Consider the following 22969-nt stretch of genomic DNA (forward strand, 5'->3'; position numbering starts at 1 on the left):
AAAAAAATCCAAATCAATTTATATTAGTTTTTTGTTTTTACTTGTTTCAACAGTAATTTTCAAAAGTTAATCTAAGTATCTATAATTTTTGATAATTTTTAAATAATTAAATTTTTATATATACGAGGGGCGTGCAATAAGTAATGCCCCTGACCCACTTCCCATAGTAGAAACTTGGCACAGTTATTAGTCTTTCTCTACATAGGAACCACCCAGAGTTATGCATTTCTCCCCATCGTTTGATGCAGCTCTGGCGACCGTTTTTTGTAGAACACCCCAGGTTGGTACTCCAACAACAACGTGACTTCAGAAATACCGGCTGCATCTGGGAAACTCTTTCCTTTCAAAAACAACTTCATGGCCGGGAAGAGGTGAACGTCAGAGGGTGCAAGTTCAAGAGAGTAGGGAGGATGGGTGCTTCTGATCTGGCAATATGCGAGTTGTGGACCGGAGCATTGTCCTGCAGGAGGAAGGTGCCTTTGCTGATCTTGCCCCAGCCTCTTGATTTTGATAGCTTCCCATAATTTCCTCAAAAGTGAAGCATGACAGGCTCCTGTAATTGTGGTACCCTTTGCCAGGAAATCTGTCATCACTACTCCGTCCTGGTCCCAGAAGACCTTGCCAGCGGAGGGCTGCACCCTTGCCTTCTTTGGAGGTGGTGAGTCCAAGTGCTTCCACTGCATTGACTGGGCTTTGGTCTCTGGATCATAGTGATTGATCCAGGTTTCATCCTGTGTAATCAGTCTTTTGAAAAACTTTGACTCATCTTCTTGGCACATCTCTAAATTCATCCTCGAGCACTCGACGCGTTCTCGCTTCTGGAATGGTGTGAGCAACCTGGGAATCCATCTGGCAGACACCTTATGCATATGCAAATGGCCATGAATGATAGTTTCCACAGACCCTGTAATAATCTTGACATCTTGGGCTATTTGGCGAATAGTAATGCGCCGATCTTCCAAAATGGCAGCCTCAACTTGATGAACAAATGCCTCATCAATGGCAGAAGGGGAGAAACCAGGTCTGGGAGCTGTTTCCAGACTTCTGGCCATGTTTGAATTTACGATGCCAGCGTTTTACAAGGTCATATGATGGGGCATTATCACCATAAGTTTCTTTCATTTCATCAAAAGTCTCCTGTGGTGTGCGTCCTTTCAAATACAAAAACCGAATCACTGCTCGACATTCAACAGGCTCCATTTCACACCTGACTCAGTTCAAACACCTGTAAAACAGAAACCACAATTAGTTCAGAGCTATAATTTATCACATAGCCCGTAGAGATAAATCATTACACATGCAAAATTTCAGCTAGATCAGACAATTGGAAGTGAGTCACGGGCATTACTTATTGCACGCCCCTCGTAGACGAGCTGATTTTCAGAAAAATCGGACAGCATTTAATTTCCTTCAAGTACTGCTTTTATATTGGTTATGTTATTTTTTTCTACAGCATATCAACCCTTTGCCAAATTCAGTAATTTGAAAAAAATTTTTGTCTCAAGTAAAATAAGATATAGCATTAATTTATCACCAAGAATGAAATTTGGATTACCTGGACCCATTTTCGGAGTAGTGGTTTTCTGAATTGTAGTTGTTGTAAGTACTAGAAATAAAATTAAAGAAAATTAAGCAATATATTACGATATTGGCAATAATACAATTGAGAGCTCCAACAACAAGCAATATACAAATTTAGTGCTCTTCCCCGGAAAGGGGCAATTTAATGCCCCCCTCCAGAAAAGAAGCAATACACAAATTTAGAGCCTTGTTCATCAGTTCACAAATGACAACTATGAAATTAAGAGTTCGAAGTTTTAGTAGAAGCAAAAGAAATTAATGAAAAGTATAGGCAATTTAGGAAGGTGGTCCCTTATTCCTACACATACAAATCTATGAACAGTCACTCAGAAGTCTCCATACATACGTGTCTATCGAGATGCACTCACACACACACACACTTAGAAATGTACATTCCGAGATGACCACACTCACATGAATACGTTTGCACATGGCAAAACTTCTAAATATACTTATGTGTAGATCTTTTAACATGCAAATACTCGTGTGCATGAAGAAGTCCACACATTAAACATGCGCATACAGTTGTAACTTCTTTGGTGATTTCTACATCTCTAAATCAGTTTGAGATTAACAGATTCTGATAAAATGATGGCAAAATTTTGAAACTATTTCTCTAGAGTTGAATTATTTTCATTTACTATTAATTGAATATTTATTGAAAAACAAAAATAAAATAAAATTTTTTTTTTTTATTCAATTTTCACCCCAAACAAAGCACAGTGCCACTTTGAAGCAGGGAGCTACTATCAGGGACATAATTTGCAGGGGCATTATGAAGGGAGATGAGTAGAAAGATGTTTGTTCACATTACACTTGAACTTCTGCATATCAGTGCAGTTGGAAAAGCAGAATCCCGGAAAGGGAGTTCCAAAGACCTGCAGTTCTGGGGAAAAAACTATTTGAGTAAAAGGCTTTCTTGCACCTAGGGATCTCCACTGTAAAGGGGTGAGACTTAGCTGCTTGTCGGGTTTGTCGGGAGTATTTAGGTCGAGGGGGTACAAATGTTTGCAGTTCGTTAGAGCATTCACCATTAAAGTATTTGTAGAACAGGCAGAGGGATGCAATATCTCGTCCATGGGACAGAGGCTGTAGCCTAGATGACAGTTCAGGACCTATCAGGTTGGCGGCTCTCTTTTGAACCCTGTCCAGGAGTGAGAGAGCTGCAACAGATACACCAGCCCAACTGTGACAACAGTACTCCATACATGGGCGAATGGTGGCCTTATAGACGTACAGGATACTTTCAGGTGTAAGTAGTTTTCTAGCACGGTAGAGGGAGCCAACCTTTTTTGCAGCAGCCTCGGCAATGCTCTCAATGTATCTATTCCAGTTCATATTCTCTGTAAACGTTAGGCCGAGGAGTTTAAAAGAAGTACTTTCAGGCAATGTGTTCTTGGCCATTGCTATTGGTGGTAGAGAAGGTTTCTTGTATTTATTGAAGGAAACAAGCTTAGTCTTGGCAGCATTGAATGTGACCATCCATTTTTGTCCCTATTCCACTACAGATTGGAGGTCATCCTCTAGTGTTTCTGCCATTTCCTTAGATATGTATTCATTTGTTTTCCCCTCATACCTGTTATAGAGAGTGGTGTCATCGGCAAATATACCCATCTCCAAAACAATTTTATTAAGGAGGTCATTTATGAATATCAGGAATAATAGAGGTCCAAGGATAGACCCCTGAGGTACTCCCGCATTTATATCATATTGTTTAGATGTACGGCCGTCGAGGACAACTTGGATTTTTCTCTTAAGGATTTAATTACATTATGTATTCTTCCAGTGATATCATATGATCTAATTTTACCTTAGAAGACCATCGTGCCATACCCTGTCAAAGGCCTTAGATATATCAGGGGCTACCGCTCTACCCTCCCCTGTTTTGTCCAGTGAACAATATATACGTTCAGAGACTACAGTTAAGATATCTGCTGTTGAACGGGCTTGCCTGAATCCATATTGTTTGTCAGTCAGGAGTTTAGCAGCTGTTAGGCGCTGGAATAGGGCTTGATTAACTAAGGACTCAAATATTTTGGTGAAAAGCGGGAGGAGGCTAATGGTGCGATAATTTAGTGGGTCAGTTCTTTCACCAAAATTCTTGAAGACTGGTACCACAGAAGCGGTTTTCTAGCAGTCGGGAAAGCAAGATTCGTTAAGGCATTTATTGTAAAGTTTGGAGAGAACTGGAGCAACCTCGGCAGAGCATTTTATTTAAATAGTACAGCCGGGATGAGAGCTGGTCCACATGCTTTTGAGGTGTCTAGCTTTTTTTATAATACCATGTACCTGAGAAGGGGTGATTTTCAAATCGTCTGGTGTGGCGTCTGTCCGCAAAGGAAAGTCAGGGAGGGAGTGGTGTGCCGGGTCCAGTGTGGAGTTTGAGGCAAACCTCCTGGCAAGTAGATTAGCCTTGTCAGTTGCCGTGCAAGCAACCTCATGATTGTTTGATAGTGGGGGAATCGTTGACTGCCCATTATTTACTACATTGTTGAAGATTTTCCAAAAATCCCGGGTTCCTAATTTCTGTGCTTCGATGCGTTTTCTGGTGGTTTCAGAGTAATCTGTCTTAGCTGTCACTATCACTCTCTTACAATTATTTCTAGCTTCTATATACTTCTGTTTGTTTGAGCTGGACTTATATCGATTGAATCTGCGGAACGCATGCTGCCTTTGACATATGGCAGCTGCACAAGCAGAAGTAAACCATTGGGGAGAGTGGGGCTTGCTATAGAATTTCCGTGCGGGAAGATGTGCTTCAATTGCAGTTTTGAACCATTCAGTGGTCTCATTTGCACACTGTTCCGCTGGAAGAGAAAAGATATTTTGCCATGGGGTATCTCTGATGAGTTCCCTGATGGCTTCGCAGTCAGCCTTTTTGTAATACCTCGTTGTTTTGAGTAGTGGGTCTTCAGTTTTAGGGCAAGAATTTAGGGTGATTTCTACCATTATCACAGCGTGATTAGCATTCCCGAGTGGACTGTGGACATTTGTTGTACAATCATTGGGAACCGTTGTCAGAAAGAGATCTAGAAGTGAAACATGTTGATCTTGCTGGTCTGGGAAACGTGTCGGAAATGTGACCGTCTGAGATAGTGAATGGGATATAGAGAAGCTATGTGCTGCGCTACCAGCTACGTCTGTGTGATTAGAGAACCCTAGCAAGTTACTGTGGTGGACATTGAAGTCACCAAATACATGTACTTGTATGCTAGTATCGAGGGAGAGTGCTATATCTATGCTGTCAGAGACTTTGTTTATTAGGGTACAATCCTGGGTTGAGGGGAGTGGTAGAGAAAATACAAGTAGCTAATATTATGTTGCATATTTAGTTTGAAGCACATAAAGGCCTGGTCGTCTGATTCTAGTTTTATTTCTCTAGTCAGGGGGAGGGTGTTACGAATATAGACTCCAAACCCATGCATACGCCTGTCCGAGTCCTTACGGCAAAGTGGAAGATAACCAGGCATGTTAAAGTGGTTAGAGGGAATGGAGGAGTAAAGGTTAGTTTCGCTTAATGCTAAGATATCCGGGGTGTTTACAAGGAAAAATGATTCAACATCATCTAAGTTAGTTCTAAGCCCGCGGATATTCGTAAATGCAAGCCTCAAGGGAGGAGGCAGGTTGGTTTTTCTTTGAGTTTGGTTCTGGTTTAAACATAACTTGAGCTGTCATTTCATTTTATTTGATTTAAAAGTTTCAGTTAGGGTGAGTGAGTGAGGGAGTGCTGGACAAGTGGTTGTGCAGAATATCAGACATGCAATATAAGTAGACCATGAGGGAAAACTAAAACGAACTTTGAAAAGTTCTATTGAATAGGAATTTCAAAACATGAATACTATGGATAATGCCGTGTAGTTTTTGGTGTATCAAATAGGATAACACGGTGATGTTTTTTTCTAGGCAATGTGGCATTTAAACATACCTCCTCTATCCATGATATTAAGATTGGATTGACTAGCTTATACCACTTACCAGAACTATCATGACACCTGGGCAGCAGCGTTTATTTTAGATTAAAAAATAAATAAATAAATAAAAAATAATGAAAATAATATTTTCAATGCAATAAAAGTAGCAAGAATTTTCATTGATACTAAATGAAATAAAACAAATAGCAACAGATTAATTAAATTAAATACCAGCCCCCACTCGTAACATCTTAGAGGAGCAAGTTTAAAGGCCACGTAAAGGGCGGTTTTTAAGCTTATTCTATAAATATTAACGTTTTTGTCACAATGTATGAAAAATAATGCAGTTATTTGTGTATAATATCGATTATTAATGTTGATTAAATGCTGCTTACCATTTGAGGTTGGTATTGGATCAGGCAGGAAACAGAATGTGTCATCATCGACAAAATAGTTACAGTCGAGTAATGTAGAGTTAGATCCACAATCTTTTTGGATTGCTGCAAAAAACAGTTTTATAATTACTTTCATTTTTTTTTTTACACAAAATAGAAAATCCCAAATTGAATATCTGTTATAAAATAATGGGATAAGCAAGGTTATGGAGCCGTGCACATGGACATTCACGAATCCGAGGAGCCGGACACATGGATATTCGCGAATACAAGGAGTTGGAAATATATGCAGTGCAATGCGTGGAAGTTAAACCTAGCTAATAAAATTTGAAGATATGCATTATATGGAGAGAAATGATATGCGATGGATACGATGACTGTAATACGAGTGTTCAACTGAGCTTCAGTCTATGGTACCCCCCCTCGCCAAACTTTCACAAGAAACACTCGTTTAGCTGAAAACACTATTAATAATTCCCCCCCCCCACTCTTTATCTGTGCCTTAACCTAAACGTAGATTCCATGAACAAAGCTTCTTAGAACTGCACACCTGTGGAATTGTCTTCCGTTTTCCTGCTTTCCAGCTGACTACAATATGGTTGTGTTCAAGTCTAACATAAACAAGTTCTTGATTAGCCGTTCCATATAAGTTAACAAATTTACCGAATTTCCATTTACTAACGATTACTATATTGTCCAATTTCTACTGTACACTCTTTAACCCGTATCCTCGAGTGGCCTCTTGACCTTGATAAGTGGTGATGCCTATGTAAAAAACAAAAAAAAGCAAAAAAAAAAAAACAGGCTTAGATAATTAGGGCTATGGCAACGGAATATTCTTTTCATTGCTTTGACTCGAGTATATATCTGACAGTTAGACACCGTTAATCAACCGAGAACCACATGACTATAAAAACATAAGATATCAACGGATACACACTTGAGTCAACACAATGAAAGGAATATGTTGTTGCCCAAGCCCTAGTGATAACTAGAGAACGATTAAATCGGAACAGTGTAGAGATACTTGAAACTGATGTATGAGTATGCTGAAAGGATGGATGATAGTTTTTCGTTGAGTAGATGTAGAACAGTTGAGGTAGCAGGTTCAGTTAACAGGATAAAATCAATGAACACATGAAAGGGAATGATAAGAATGAACTTTAGACAAAAAAAAAAAAAAAGGAATAAATAAATTACCTGGCCAGAGATTTGATTATTTAGGAGTTAAGTTGTAAGTGTTGTCCAATGTTTACCAGCATGTAAAATGAACGTTAAACTAAATACAATATGTGTGAGCGAGAGCCTCTCTCTCTCAAAAAAAAAAAAAAAAAAAAAAAAAAAAAAAAAATTTATGTGAATTTGTGATCAAGGTTTTGTATAAAAGGTCAACTATTACTGAAAAAAAAAAAGGTTATTTTAGTTTTGTTTAATATTGATTTCATTGATGATTCATACCAAACATCGTCTCAATGTCAACGAAAGTATAACTTTTTTCCCACCATTCATTCTCATGACAAGCATCACTATCAACATCGTTTAACATTCATTTTCATGCTAGCATGGGTTCGGTGATTTTGCTTGATAGCTCTTCTCCAGGTATCTCAGTGTTGTGCAAGGCTTGGTCGTAATCTCAACTTACTAAGATCATCCTTAATTGACTTCATGTCTTATGTGGTCTACCTCCCCCTAATTCTAAATCCTTCAACCTCAATAAACCTACACCTACTGACTGGATTTGCATTATCCACCCTTTCGGCATGTTCACACCACCTCAATCTATTATGGCACAAAAACTATGCTAGGAATGTGTAATCTATCTCTCAATTGTGCTCTAAACAGAAACATTCATTTTGAACACGCCTGTCTTATCAAAGAGCCTACTGTTGATTTGATATGCCAGGTCCTGCTTGTGCAGTGATAAAACTCAAATGCACTTGCAATGTTAGGCTGTTTAATGGTGTACACTTTGGTCCAAATCAGAAAGTTTCTTCTTAAATCAGATTTTTTTTGATTATCAATAGTTATTAGAGGCAATCCGATACAAAACATAATACAGACACATAGTATATTTGTGTGAAATTTCCAAAAAAATCCACCCAGCCGTTTCTAAGTCCATAGGGAACGAACTCACAAAGTGAATTTTATATACAAGTAGAGATACTAATACATTGTATATGATAAATATGAATAAATAAAAACTTATGAAGCAGAATATTAAAAAATAACTGAATGTTGAACGCAATTCAGTTTTTCTAGGATGGAGAACTTATTATAGACAAAGAATTAGAAAGGATATCACGCCTGTATAAGTATTAAAATAAAAGAAATGCAAATATATTAATGTATTTAACGTTTCTGAATTTTTGAGATGAGGATTGGTTATTCGTATCATTTGGATTCTTTGGACTATTGTTTTCACCTTGAGCGTGATTTTCACAACACTTTGGTCAATATAACCTCCGACTGTCTTCAGATGTATTTTGAACTCTAGAATGTTTCTGTCGAACTCGGGAATTTGGACGGAATTTCGAGAGGAACCCTTTATTTACTTCACAGGGGTAGCGTGTTCTTGTTCCGTCAGCCATGACTGGATAGAGGTCATAAGTAATTTGAAACTGTACTTTTCGGTCACCCACACTGAAGATTAGACCTTCAACCTTTAGGAGAAGGTCACTTTTTACAATTGATTTTTCCCAAGTACTCTAACCACTGCACCACAGGTCCTTGCAGACAATTCTAGCACGAATTTTAGGAACCTTAAACCTATTTTATTTCTAGTTGTAAATATCACTATTTATTACTAATAATTTCTATATATTAATGTATATCTATATATGTTAATGTTTTTTTACTTATTACTTGTATATATAATCTATCGTTTATAATTACTGGTTGGCATATCGTATTAAATTCTATACTAGGTCTATTTAGTAATTGGTTATTCCCCAGCATATGTGCTGGTTCTTTGAGTCGTCTTACTCTCCACCTTTCTTCTGTCTATAATTTTTACTTTGTCCCATAATTGTAGATGGTTTCCCTTTTTCTTCCACATATGGTCAGCTATACTGGATTTTTTTTCTTAGGTAATGCAACCAACATCCTGACGTTGAGGACATCTTCAGTATGGATCTAGTTTATATGAAAAAATTTATATATTTCAAATAACTGTGCTTTAAACTTAGATATTTGTACCGATGAAACTTGATTATGTAGCTTTTTTTTTTCCTCAATGAAATTGAGCAAAAACTCTTGTTTTACTGTTCCAAACATTGTTTAGAAAATAGAAAAAACTTTGTTTTTTTTTACTCATCAGATTTAGTTTTTTTTCTGCTTTAAAATCCAACCCTAAAAAGTAGAAAGAAGCGATGTACATTGTATTTTTGTTTTGTGAAACTGGATAATTAAATTAAAAAAAAATATATTTGAAAGAAAAAATAAAATAAAAACTATTTCATTTCTACATTTACCACATACTAGTCAGGAAGTAGTGCACATTTTATATTAAATTTATAAAAGTGCCCCCCACCTCTTAAATCTAAAATATTTAATTTCTTTTTGTTGTGGATGCTTTCTTCAGGTTGTTTGCATGTAATCACCAGAATTAAAAATAAGATAAAAACCTTATTTTTGGTGATTTTGGGGGCGGGGCAACTACGATAAGTGTGGTAGTACAAATTTAAATATTAACAAAATCAGTTTCAATGCTTCTACACAATATTAGAAAACTATGGATCTTTAATGATCCCAAAACTATCACTTGTCAAATTATCAACACATTCAGGGAAGCGTGTAGTGCACATGGGCGAGTTGTAGATAACTATTGAGATGTTATCGGAAGTATCTGTGGATTAAAGACATTTGTTTGCTATCATGTTGACGACATGTGCAGCGTCTCGTATCTAAAATGACTTCAGATACACAAACCATTTATTGAAAATTTCCTTAGGTAATGCAATCAACATCCTGACGTTAATGACATCTTTAATACGAGTCTCGTTTATCTGAACAAGATATGACAAAAATGAATGGTAAAAACACTAACAAAATCACCTGATCGATCTAATACACACCCAGTCATTACTGTATGGACACGTAAAATTAGTTATCAGGCGCATAAGCAAGCATTAATCGATCGGGATTATGTTGTGCACAACTAAATGGGCAGACACATGTTTTTTTGTATTGTAGTTAACTAAAGTTTTACAGAATCCTACCTTTATCGTATGGGATGGCACATTAACAAGCATTGGAATTTCTAGAAAAAACATGGCATAATCTCAAGAGATGCGATGCTGTGATAGGTGACATCAGGTCACTTCTGACAAACACTTCGGTACTTCTACACTATTGGGACGAAATTTCGGAAATCAATACTGAATTTCACATGAAAACAATGGTATCTACGTATTCCTCGTATTTTTAAGACGATTATATCCAACATTTACGAAAATCAATAAGGTAAAAAATTATTAAAGAAAATAAAAAAATCGAATTTGATGAAAACGGTCGTAAGGCGCAGGGGAGTTCAAAAGGACGTAATTTTCCGTTTTGATTTAAAGATACTAACACAATAAAATTGTTTTGTTTAATAATTTAGTAATAATCAGGTAATTTCGGCTGCATAATTTGGAAACTACTATTGTAACTTATTAAAATTGACAAAAAAAATCAGTTGAAACCATTGTTTTTATCTGAAAACTTTTATCGACTAGAAGATCTCTTCCCAGTTCTGTAGAAGTGCCAACACTTCCAATTGTTTCACGTAGAAAACGGGTTGCTTGAATTAATTGTCATTTGTAAAAGTACATCGAGACTAACATCTACAAACATGCATGTGACCGATCTGCGGGTGAGTTTGCCTCCATACCTCTATAAAAAAAAAAAAGTTGATGGAAAAATCGTAACAACGAATCATGGCAATTTTTTTATTACTTCAGATGATTATATATATATATATATATATATTATATATAGCGCGTTCAAAATAGTTACAAAAACGTCTCGTTTGTTCATCCTTTTTGCTATGTTTTTATCGTTTTTCAATAAATTTAAAAATCTTCACTTTATTCTTAAGATCCTTATTGATCCAAACGAAACTGCTAAGTTTCTCGGTTTTGATTATCCCTCCATGTTTAATTCATTTTTCCTTTTGTTTTTTTTTTTACACATCCTGTTTCCACGGCATTTCATACATACATATGCACGAGCGTGTATGCGAGTCATTAAGCTCGGGTTGGATTGTTTGAATCAGGAAAAGCGATTGGCAATAAACTAACCCATTTCAAAATCAAATAGCCATAACAGAGTGATTTCCTAGGACCAAACTGAAACCCAATTCCTTTTGCAAATCGGACCTTAAAATCAGGTACCAAGGATTTGATACTAGTATGAAACACACACACACGCAAAAATACAAGTACGACCTTCATTCACAGTATCATTTACCAAGTTGATTAAAGGGATGTCAACTAAATTAATCACAGATTCGTATCATCTAGGTTCATTTCTCAGCCTGTGACTAACTTTTTTTTTACATAGGCATCACCACATTATCAAGGCCAAGAGGCCACTCAAGGATAAGGGTTCATTTCTCAGCCTGTGACTAACTTTTTTTTTCTTTTTTTTTTTTTACATAGGCATCACCACATTATCAAGGCCAAGAGGCCACTCAAGGATAAGGGTTCATTTCTCAGCCTGTGACTAACTTTTTTTTTACATAGGCATCACCACATTATCAAGGCCAAGAGGCCACTCAAGGATAAGGGTTCATTTCTCAGCCTGTGACTAACTTTAATAATGTTCCTATTTACTTGCCTCCCCATGAGCACAGAATTAGACACAAGGTCGGTTTTTAACGCGAGGAAAATCCAGCTCCCCAAAATAGGGCATTCTGGATAGGAACAAAAAGATTGCCTCAGTCATGAAGGATTTTTCCTCCACTAACCGAGGACAGAAAAGGTGAAGTGTAGTATCTGTTCTGATACTACACTGTGAAAAACTATTATCATTAAAAACGATCGATTGAAATTTTTTAGTTTAAAAATAGAGTTGTCACTTTTTACTATGAGAGGTGGCACCGCTTATCAAGGACCAAAGGCCATTCGAAGATAAGAGTTAATGAGTGCCAGTCAGCAAGACAACACCGATTATCGATAATGGTGGAATTTGTGTTTGTTTATTCAAGAATACCGCTCAACAGAAGTTAGACTTGTAAATTGCCATGTTAATAATCAGCTAGGAAGCAGACTCGTGGTATTGTGTTCTACAAATGGGAAGTTCTAGATGGAAAAACCCCAAAAGAAACTTCGTCCATTGTAATTACATAGAAGGGTAAATTGTTAACAGTTGTAACTAGACGAGTGCCTACTGCGAATGTTCTACAGGTTTGTAATAGATAGACAATCAGTTGAACGCCTGCCATATTAATATGATTATTATGATAGGAAGAATTACATAAAATAGGTAATGTAATTTTTGAAAAAAAAAAAAAAAAATGTGTAAAACTTATTAGAAAATGTTTCAACTTACCTAGACACGTAGATTTGCATGGGAAGTACATGTTTCCGTTTACACATTTTGGGAAAATCAATCCACACATATAGTGAAGAGCGAGAGATGAACATCCGCGGTCGATCAAACCTGTGGCGTTTCTGTAAAAGGTTTTCTTTGCTTCTTCAAGATTTTCATCTTCAAACATGTTTGGATACATTGTTCTCGTGTAGCCGGTGTTGGCACAGATTGAGAAGTCCAGCGCAAAACACATATCTGAAGAAAGACACGAGTACTGGGTAAGACAGATTAGGAAAAGCAAATCTGGAATCATGGAACTTTCATATAATTCTTGTTATTGCATGTTTATAAAACAACATTTACTGTATTGTTTCCACACCGCAGGGTGACACCCCTCCCCAAAACGGGCCCAACTCTAATTAAGCCCCGTTTCTTAGTATTTTGTCCGAATGAAATGAAACTTTGGTCATTCAAAACATCGCATCAAAACACTAGGGTCTTTGGCCTTTTTTTTCTCCGTTCTACAGCATATGTTCTAGATGGCCTCCATTTAGCTTTTGTTTTTTTTGGGGGGGTCACCGTGTATTCTCCCGGCGTTGTCCGAGTGTGGAGATATTGTTACTAGAAAGTGTTTTTTTTTTTTTTTTTGAAAAATAATTTTAAATAACTTCATGTTTACAAGTTTTGCAAGTAAAATAAAACATCCATACTTGCAATATAAGGCCTATATATATATATATATATATATATATATATATAACTGGGTGTTTTCAAGAATAGAAATACTAGTTGTGTTAATATTTAGACACTGCCACTTAGAAAATAGCTGCTTAGAGTTTTATATAAAAACAAAACCTAAAAGAAATCCTCACTCCATATATAAATAAAAAGATAACTGTAAGGAAAATTTGTCTTGTTTAAAAGAAAAGAAAAAAAAAGTTTATTTATATTGAGGAACAAAATCCATTTTTTGAACATTTCCATCTCCAACAAATAAGTGTTCAATGAGCATCATCAATTATATATTTCACACCTCCAAGAATTGGCCATCAACCGACGCTTAACAATCTATTGAATCAATTCAAAATCGTCAGACAGCTTCATGATACGTTTGAATATTATTATTTCTTTAGTCCGCATGAAATCGTTGGCATAAACATCATTCACAAGACTTGTTGAACACATTCTAAGAACTCGGCAGCCATTTTCTTTTTAGGTCGCTATTTCTACACATTACCCTAATTGTTGCCACTGCATTTTTTAAACAAATTTATTTCTTTAAATTTAGATATTCATAAAAAATTAAATATTTCTTTACTGAGAATGCTTTTAATTTTGTTTTGATAAAAAATATATTTTCAAAAAATAAATTTCATTGAGTTCTAATACATTTCAATTATTTTACAAACTTAACTGATAATTGCCCTTAGTGATCCGAGATCGAATCGATGGAAAGTTTCGTTGTGCTTTTAGACTCTTTGAAAAGTGTAATCTTTATTAAAATATGTTTGAATGTTCTGTTAACATATCTATTTTTATATAACACGCACAATGGCTATATACGTACCAATTTTATTTTTGAAAATAATTTTTTAATTGTTAATCCTACCTCAATGTTGCATTCCTAAGAAAGGTCCGAAACCGGTTACTTAGCTTTTTCCAGTCTTTATTTATACTCCAATATAGAGTTGGTATATATATATATATATATATATATATATATATATAGCCATAATTAAATTTAGTAACCCCTCCAATACATCATGGAAAAGAATAAAAAACATCAAAATTATTTGTTTAGCAACACTTCGTCTTTATATAAAGACTTTATCAAGATGACTGCGTTGAAGAGACATAGGAGTACAATATTTGAAAATATGTGGTTAGTTTGTAACGAGAAAAGAATCTTTTTGTCTTTCTCCGAATGGAGCATAGCTGTTAGGACACAAAATGTGTGGTACGTTTATAAAGTGAAATGAGAAAATCTTTAAATTAAGACGATACGTTGATGAATATAAATTTCATTTTTTCATCACGTTAAAGTATTTTCATTGTATGATTAAAATCACACACACACATGACCTGTCCTAGAACATATGCATCAAAGTGATCAGAACTTTAATGATATTGTGCCGAACTGTTCAGCACCATATCCTTAAAAGTCTGAGCACTCTCAGGAAATGTATGAAGGTACAGTTTCAAGTGTGTCTTCTGAACCACTAGCCTCTCTTGGGCAGGAGGAAACAAAAACCAAAACTTCTAATCTAATAGGCCTTGCACTGTCTGCAGAATTTCAGTGCCATATTTGCATCCTTATACTTGTTTTATTAGTTCTCCCAGAGAATGTGGTCCAATGAACATGAACTTTATACCCCACGCCCCCACACACCCTTTTGCTATAGAGGTCCCCAAATGTTGGAAGAATTTCCACTGACAGCCTTCCTTGAACCGCTTGCCTTTGGAATTCTCTCCCTGCTCTCCCGAACTATGCTGAAATTTAAATGTAATATGAACAAACATCTTGCTGGTTTACTCCACATCCGGGTTGCAACTTAAAATAAATCTTGCAATATGTTACATGTATGTATAAATTCAAAAGTATTGCTGCCATAATTAACTTTTCAAATATTTTAGACAAACAATTTAGTTTCTTGATCTTGAAACTGTCTAAAGAATTGGTTATAGTCGACTAACGTACTTCCTAATTTCCGGCGGAGTGCTTGTAGCGACCGACAGCCGCTACTAACAAGCAGAGCTACTTCTCATAACTTCGAGATTTGAAATCTATTTCTCCCTGGCTTGTCCAATCATAAGCCAGCTCTCAGTCACGTGACCGAGTATATAAAAGGCAAAATCACGAACCCTTCTCTCTCTTTCTGTGCTTTGCCCAGAAGCACACATCGCATGGGCGTAAGTATTACAAGCTAGCTATATCTCTCTTCAAACTTACATTTATTCCCACGTGCATTCTTTGTCATGCTAAAGAACTGTCCTCGTCGATACGACTCACAACACGCTGAAGTCTTTGCCATTTTTCTTTTAACCGGCTTCCTTTGTACCGACGGCTACTAGCTATAAACACTATTGTCTCCCTCAACACGCTGGCAATATATAATTCTATCTTTAAATACATGGAACACTTTTCTCTCTATCAACGAACTCTTCACTACTATAATACAAACGCGTATGAACACTGAACTCTTACAAATACGTTTCTCTCTTGTACTCTTCTAATAAAGCTACTAACGAAGATAACAAATAACGTTTATTAATATAGAATGAAACTTCCATTTCGTCGTTGTCTCATTTCTATATACTACCGGAAACTGTGACGAGGCAAATCAATTCCTTCGCTTTTTTCTCACTCCTATAAATTATTTTGATTTCAATAGTTTCATTTTTAAACATTCATTACATAAATTCAAATTAAAAAAAACCCAAACAAACTTATTTTCAAAAATAAAAACTTATTTGTATAATTTTATAAATATATTTCTTATAAAATTTCAACTAAAATAAACACTTATTTTTGTTATTAAAAATGCTATCCGTGTTATTTTTATATTTGTTCTATACTTTTCAATAATACCATTTTCTTATTTTATTTCAATAAATTACTTCACAATAGAAATATTGAAGAACAATAAAAGTAAAAGGAACTGATCTGCCTTATCACCGTTTCCGGTAGCGCTATGGAAATTCGAGTACTTTATCTGACTATAACCAAAGAGTTAATATTTATAGCACAAGAGTTAATAAAAAAACAGCAAAAATTAACACGAAAGAAAAATAAGGTGCAAGTGCACTTATTGATCCGCGCTATTTTTTAAAAATAGTATTTTTAAGGTTAATTAAAGTTTTATGTGTTTTTATTAAATTGCAAGGTTAAAGTACAAAATTAGATACAAAACACCCTCTCCATGTTAGGAATGGCTTTCTAAATAACAATTTCAGCACTGATCAATAAATGCTCTAGTACAAAAAATAAAAATAAAAAAGAAATAAAATTAAAACACAAACACGAAAGAAAAAAAACACATGAAAGAAAAAAAACGCACGAAAGAAAAAAAAAACGTACGAAAGAAAAAAACGCACACGAAAGAAAAAAACGCACACGAAAGAAAAAAAAGCACACGAAAGAAAAAAAAGCACACGAAAGAAAAAAAAGCACACGAAAGAAAAAAAGCACACGAAAGAAAAAAAGCACACGAAAGAAAAAAAAGCACACGAAAGAAAAAAAAGCACACGAAAGAAAAAAAAGCACACGAAAGAAAAAAAAGCACACGAAAGAAAAAAAAAACCCACGAAAGAAAAAAAAAACCCACGAAAGAAAAAAAAAACCCACGAAAGAAAAAAAAAACCCACGAAAGAAAAAAAAAACCCCACGAAAGAAAAAAAAAACCCCACGAAAGAAAAAAAAACCCCACGAAAGAAAAAAAAAAAACCCACGAAAGAAAAAAAAAAACCCACGAAAGAAAAAAAAAACCCACGAAAGAAAAAAAAACCCACGAAAGAAAAAAAAAAAACCACGAAAGAAAAAAAACCCACGAAAGAAAAAAAAAAACCCACGAAAGAAAAAAAAACCCACGAAAGAAAAAAAAAAACCCACGAAAGAAAAAAAAAACCCACGAAAGAAAAAAAAAATCCACGAAAGAAAAAAAAAACGCACGAAAAAGAAAAAAAAAACGCACGAAAAAGAAAAAAAAAACGCACGAAAAAGAAAAAAAAAACCCACGAAAGAAAAAAAAAATCCACGAAAGAAAAAAAAAAACGCACGAAAAAGAAAAAAAAAACGCACGAAAAAGAAAAAAAAAACGCACGAAAGAAAAAAAAAACGCACGAAAGAAAAAAAACGCACGAAAGAAAAAAAACGCACGAAAGAAAAAAAAAACGCACAAAAGAAAAAAAAACGCACGAAAGAAAAAAAAAACGCACGAAAGAAAAAAAAAACGCACGAAAGAAAAAAAAAACGCACGAAAGAAAAAAAAACGCACGAAAGAAAAAAAAAACGCACGAAAGAAAAAAAAAAAACGCACGAAAGAAAAAAAAACGCACGAAAGAAAAAAAAACGCACGAAAGAAAAGACCCGAAAAACAAAGAAAAAAAAAAACGAAAAAGCAATGAAAAAAAAAAAAAAAAAGATAAACTAAAGATTAAAAAAAAAAAACGAACAAGAATATTAACTTTAAAATGTGTATAGCTTATTTAGTATGACATAAACCCAAATGACATTTGGACGTCATTTAGTGTAAATACAGAATTAACTTAATTCAGCAAGAACCAGCAAATATATAAGTAAAACTGATGTGAGAATAGGAATAAATGAAGATCTTTTAAAATGGTAAACTAATTGAGACCACTAAGAAAACTTTTTCTTAATTTATTTTGAAATTTTGATTACGTTTTTTGGCCGTCATTGAAACCTTATCTTAACAAAATTACTTATAGTTTTATAACCATGTTGGTTCATTAACTAATTTGAATGACGAAACTATATCGTGTTAATTCGATTATACTATTAGTGTATTTTTTTAGTCGTTAAATGATTAATTGAACTAATTTGCCAGAAAACTAACTAATTTAGTTCATCGTATTATTTGTGTCATTTTCACAACATTTCGGTCGAGTTAACCCCCGACCTTCTTCAGATGTATCTTGTACAACTCTGGAATTTGGACTGAATTCCGAACGTAACTCTTTATTTACTTCACGGAGGTAGCATGCTCTTGTTCCGTCAGCCATGACTGGATAGAGGTCCTAAGCAATTCGCAATTGCATTTTTAAGTTCACACTGAGAACTGAACAGTGGTCAGAATACTTGGAAAAAATCAATTATAAAAGTAACATTCTCCTGAAGGTTGAAGGTTCAATTCTTAGTGTGGCGACTGAAATTGCTTGGTTATTGCTGACGGAACAAAGAATGCTAATCCCGTGAAGTAAATAAAGTGTCCCGTTCGAAATTCTGCCCAAATTCTCGAGTTCAGCATCGACCGAAATATTGTGAAAATGAGACTCAACATGAGAATAGTAGTTCGAAGAATCCAATTATAAATAACCAATCCTCGACTCAAAAATTCAGAAACGTAATTTAGTTAAGAAATGCTTCAATCGCAGCCATCTTAAAAAAACAAAAAAACAAACTTGCATTTAACCAAAATGTTTATAATTTCTAAATAAATTGTGCAGGGTGTTTTTGACATCTCTGTTACTTCTATTATATTACTATATTTTTAATGATTTACTAAAAATCGATTCTTTGAAATAAAACATTAGCGTAAATTACTAAAATGAACTTTGTAAAAATCTTAAATTCTTTTGTTATTTAAATAATAAAGTAAATCCACAAGAATGCATTTAAGTTTTTTTCGTGATCAAAGCGAGTATCTTAATCTGGTTAGTAGATTAAGAAAAATCAGAATTACTTTTCTAAATTTGAAAGGAATTCGGAAGCGTTTAAAATATCGAAATGAAAATCATTCCGAATTTAATATTCTTAGAAAATCATCAAGTATTAAAAAATTTGAAAATTATTTAAACCCAATAATGGTTTAATAATGCATTGGCGAAATTCACTTAAAAAGTAGTTATAACAATTTGGTTTAATTTAATGATCAAACAATGCTATAATAATTGAATTTAACCGTCAAAATCTCATTTAAAAAATGGCATAATTAAAACAAAAGAAAGGCGAAACAAATGGAACTAACAATACTCATAGGAAACGGTGAATAGGTACAGCTTGTTAACATATTTTTAATTTGAAATAACACACACACACACAACTTCTATCAATCGACATAAAATTTAGTTGAACTTGAAAGTTTTATTTAAAAAGTTGTCTTTCATTTAACCAAAATAGTTATAAATGGCTGGCACTAATGGGGGGGGGACTTACAGTACCATTAACTCAAAGGGTGGTTTCCAGTTGGATCAGCATATTATTTACTCACTCGGAGGTTTCACACAGGCCATCAAATATTTTCGACAACAACCTACTGTGTTCTGACGAGAATCACAATGGTGGAATCACGTCTCCCGGCAAAGGGGAATAATCTGCGATATTTAATTACCGCTAGGGGTCGCTGGAAGTGATAATAGAAGAGGGGCAAGAGGGATGAGAATAATTAAAAAACCATAAAATTCCAAACTTATTTTATCACTAAAAGTTCCACCCCTCCACTTAGTGGTAGAGCAAGACTTTTCTTTTATCTTTTAAGCCTAAAATTAGCGTCAATGTCCAAATAAAATCGATCACCATTTTTACTGGCGATAAATTTGGAGAGAAATCCTAGTTTCTATACAGGTCGGTAGAAAATTAAATTTTCTTGCGTTTGGTAAAAGTTATATTTTCGAATTTTGCTCTGTTGACTATACTACATTAATACCAAGAATACCAATATAAGAAATCACATAAAGCGTTTACATTATGATTCTTTGCCGATGTTTAATAAAGTTCAGTGAAGTTCACACACAGACATGCATACAAAGTCTTTTACGTACCATTGGAGGTTGTAGTTTCGGTTGAATGTGTCGTCGTGGACGTCTTCGCCGTAGAGACCGGCGTTGTTCGTTTGTCTACACTGGTCGTTGCTAAACGGTTGTAAAAAAAGATGTTATATACAAGTAAGATCAGATGTAATGATGGCGAAACCATCATCCGGAAGATGACGGTTAAGAGAAAATACGTAGAAATGTTCGCATACATAAACATAACACACACCAGCATATCCAAGTCTTTTTTTGAAAAGTAAAATATTCCAAGGATTAAATAGAAGTTTAATTCTTAAAGAAGTTGGATTCAAGTTGAATCTCTGTTTTTCCCAATTAAATTTTTCCTTGTTTCTTTTCTCGAAACCGTGGAGGTGTAATGAGCAGCACTTTTCATTTTTGCAACTGTCGAAATTTTTAAATAAACATAACGCCCCTCCCTAACACACGATGGAACAAAGTGAATGAATTAGATCTGAATCTAAATAAACTTCACTAACGTTTCACAAAGTTCATTAAATTTGAAACGAGGTCAGTCAGTGACAGAGATTGATTATAGAATATAAGCAACAGTCCCTGGTGTTACCCAGGAACGAATACAGTTTTGTGTACTTCTAATTCCAATTCTGCCAGAACTTTTTTTTAAATAAAAGTTTTAAATAAAAATGTTATATTTTCTGTTTATGGATATTTGGCGTTGAGGCAGAATCAAAAAAGAAAGGCAGATGGGGAAGAGGAAGAGGCAGATGGGGAAGAGGAAGAGGCGGAAGAGGAAGAGGAAGGAGAGGAAGAGGAAGAAGGGGAAGGGGAAGGGAAGGAGGGGTAGGGGTGGTCATGTGGCACGCTCTTCCTTAATTGGCATCCCGATAAAAAAATTTCGATGCAGTTTATGAAATTGACTGGATAATGATTTGTTAGATTTAATATTTAACTTCATTTTATTGGAATGTCAATATCAGATATGAACAAGACGCTGTCCAAATATCAGAACCCAAATCAGGCATCATCGAAACAATCTTTGTGATATTTTTAGAATTTTATCTTTCTACAATTTGTTTCTTGATGTCATTATGGAATATAACAGATTAAAAATGAAAAAGATAATTTCACTTACAAATTTTGGTTGATGTGGTCGTTGGTGTATGAGTTGGATAAAAACAATAGTCTTTATCATCAACAAAATATATACATGGAAATATTGTTGCTTCTTTACCGCATTTGCTTTCGATTTCTGCATAAAAGAAACAAAACAAACATTATTTCAAACAAACCCTAACTTTATGTGCATTCACCACCATCATATTCGGGTTCACGTCTGCTTTACATGTTGGCATGTGCAAGACTGCTTTAAGAAATAGACTTATAAACTAATCTATTTCTTTGTCATGTATTAATATTTCTTTCAAGTTTATTCAAGTCATTTCCTTAAATGTTTCCTATTCTGAACACGTCTCCACACTGTCTAGATTTAATCTTCCTCCAAGGTCATCAGATTTAAACTCATCTTTCACATTCATTATGTCATTTCTCTCATGCAATGCATGTCCTCAACCCTCACTAGTCAGATTTCACTTTCATACATCACACTGGGTACATATGCCTGATATTCTTCCCTGGATTGGCAGCGATAACGTTCTGTCAGTTGTGGCAGAACTTATTTCAATCATTCTTAACTTATTTCAATCACACTAGCACCTGCTCCATGTTCCAATGCGATCACAAAACTTTGCCATCCAAATATACTTTCTCTAGAGTTACCACTCATTTTGATTGTCGTACACTTATTGTACACAAACACCACTGAACTGTTTACAAGTATCACAAAAAACATTAAATGGCAGTCAACTCTTTTCACAAACTAAGCAAGGAAACTTTCCTCAGTTTTTTTTTTTGGGGGGGGGGATGATGCCAACACTACAACCACTGATCATCATTTTGATCTTAATTACATTTACTCTCGGATCTTTACTTTCCACAGCATTCCTACAAATCTTTAAATAGGTATGGAATGATTAGTTGATGGAATTAGTTGATAAGCATGTGACCACACTAGTTAAATACATTCTAAAACTCACGTATATTTTTCTTGTCTACCTCAGATTAAGGTCAGCTCAATGACTGAAATATCGATTGTGTGTTATTTAAATTCATCTGTTCATATGCTCATCTAATAATGTTATGTAGTTAGGGGTTCATATCGAGACAGCATAACAGGAACTCAGAACAGAGGATGATAATGCCCTTTATATACTGTTTACATCACGATGACTGTGACGATTCTTGAGGACTTCATATTATTATTAATACGGAGCTGAAACATTTATGCAACAGTGCTTCTTGACAGATAGAGGGGAGACACATTGATGACGACGGGGGGGGGGGCGACACATAACACTTGAAGGGTGTTATAAAAAGTTTGTTAACAAGATGACAGACAAAACACGTTCACCTTTTCCTTTTTGTGGAATGACGACAGACGAGGACAGCAGTTTACAAATGATGATTCTTTATTCATACCAGCTGGATGATGATGATGGTCAGGGATTCAAGCCTTTTCGATTACACTGTCATATCTTCCCCCTCTCGTCTCCAAGAGGATGTCAGCTCCGACTGTGGCCGACTCGAGCTCTATCTGGCTCTGTCTCTCACTATGACAGTCTAGCTTTGGACCCTGTCTCAATATGTTGAGAATCTCCTTTCTTGATGACGTCAGAGGCATGCTTCGCCACGTGAAATTTATTCACGTGGATTTTAAATATGTATGTCCAAACACACTTTTGGCAAACAAAGAATTCTCAATTTGAATTGTTCAATATCTAACTTATTTGTTAATCATTATTTCTAAACTTGTATTGTCCATTCTTTTAACTGACATATTTAATATCCAGTTATTTCTAAAAGAATGAACAATCGACTGCACTCCTAAATTAAATATCCATCTCTGATATAAATAAGATTTAGTTAATTCCAAGAACAATGACAATCATTCTGCATTCCTAGGATTTAAATATGTATTCTTTTTTAACTTTTCTTACTGGCTTCGATTCTAACCTTTTCCAAATATCCTTTTCAACTTATCTA

At 34.9% G+C, this 22969-nt stretch overlaps 1 protein-coding gene across 6 annotated transcripts in view; it reads right to left on the bottom strand.

The window, feature by feature from the left end:
- Positions 1–22969, bottom strand: part of LOC145295925 (uncharacterized) — a 425549-nt gene that overhangs the window by 75423 nt on the left and 327157 nt on the right. For all 6 annotated transcript variants that reach the window (XM_080141748.1, XM_080141743.1, XM_080141742.1 and 3 more), the window contains 5 exons: positions 21003–21119; positions 19901–19990; positions 12419–12655; positions 5888–5992; positions 1556–1606 (listed from right to left, as the gene is read on the bottom strand). In XM_080141748.1, coding sequence (XP_079997874.1) covers positions 1556–1606; positions 5888–5992; positions 12419–12655; positions 19901–19990; positions 21003–21119 — 600 coding nt within the window. The remainder of the gene's footprint in view (positions 1–1555; positions 1607–5887; positions 5993–12418; positions 12656–19900; positions 19991–21002; positions 21120–22969) is intronic.

This window comes from Euprymna scolopes, chromosome 16 (genome assembly GCF_053919585.1).
Source record: "Euprymna scolopes isolate OS-2025 chromosome 16, ASM5391958v1, whole genome shotgun sequence".
Taxonomy (NCBI): domain Eukaryota; kingdom Metazoa; phylum Mollusca; class Cephalopoda; order Sepiida; family Sepiolidae; genus Euprymna; species Euprymna scolopes.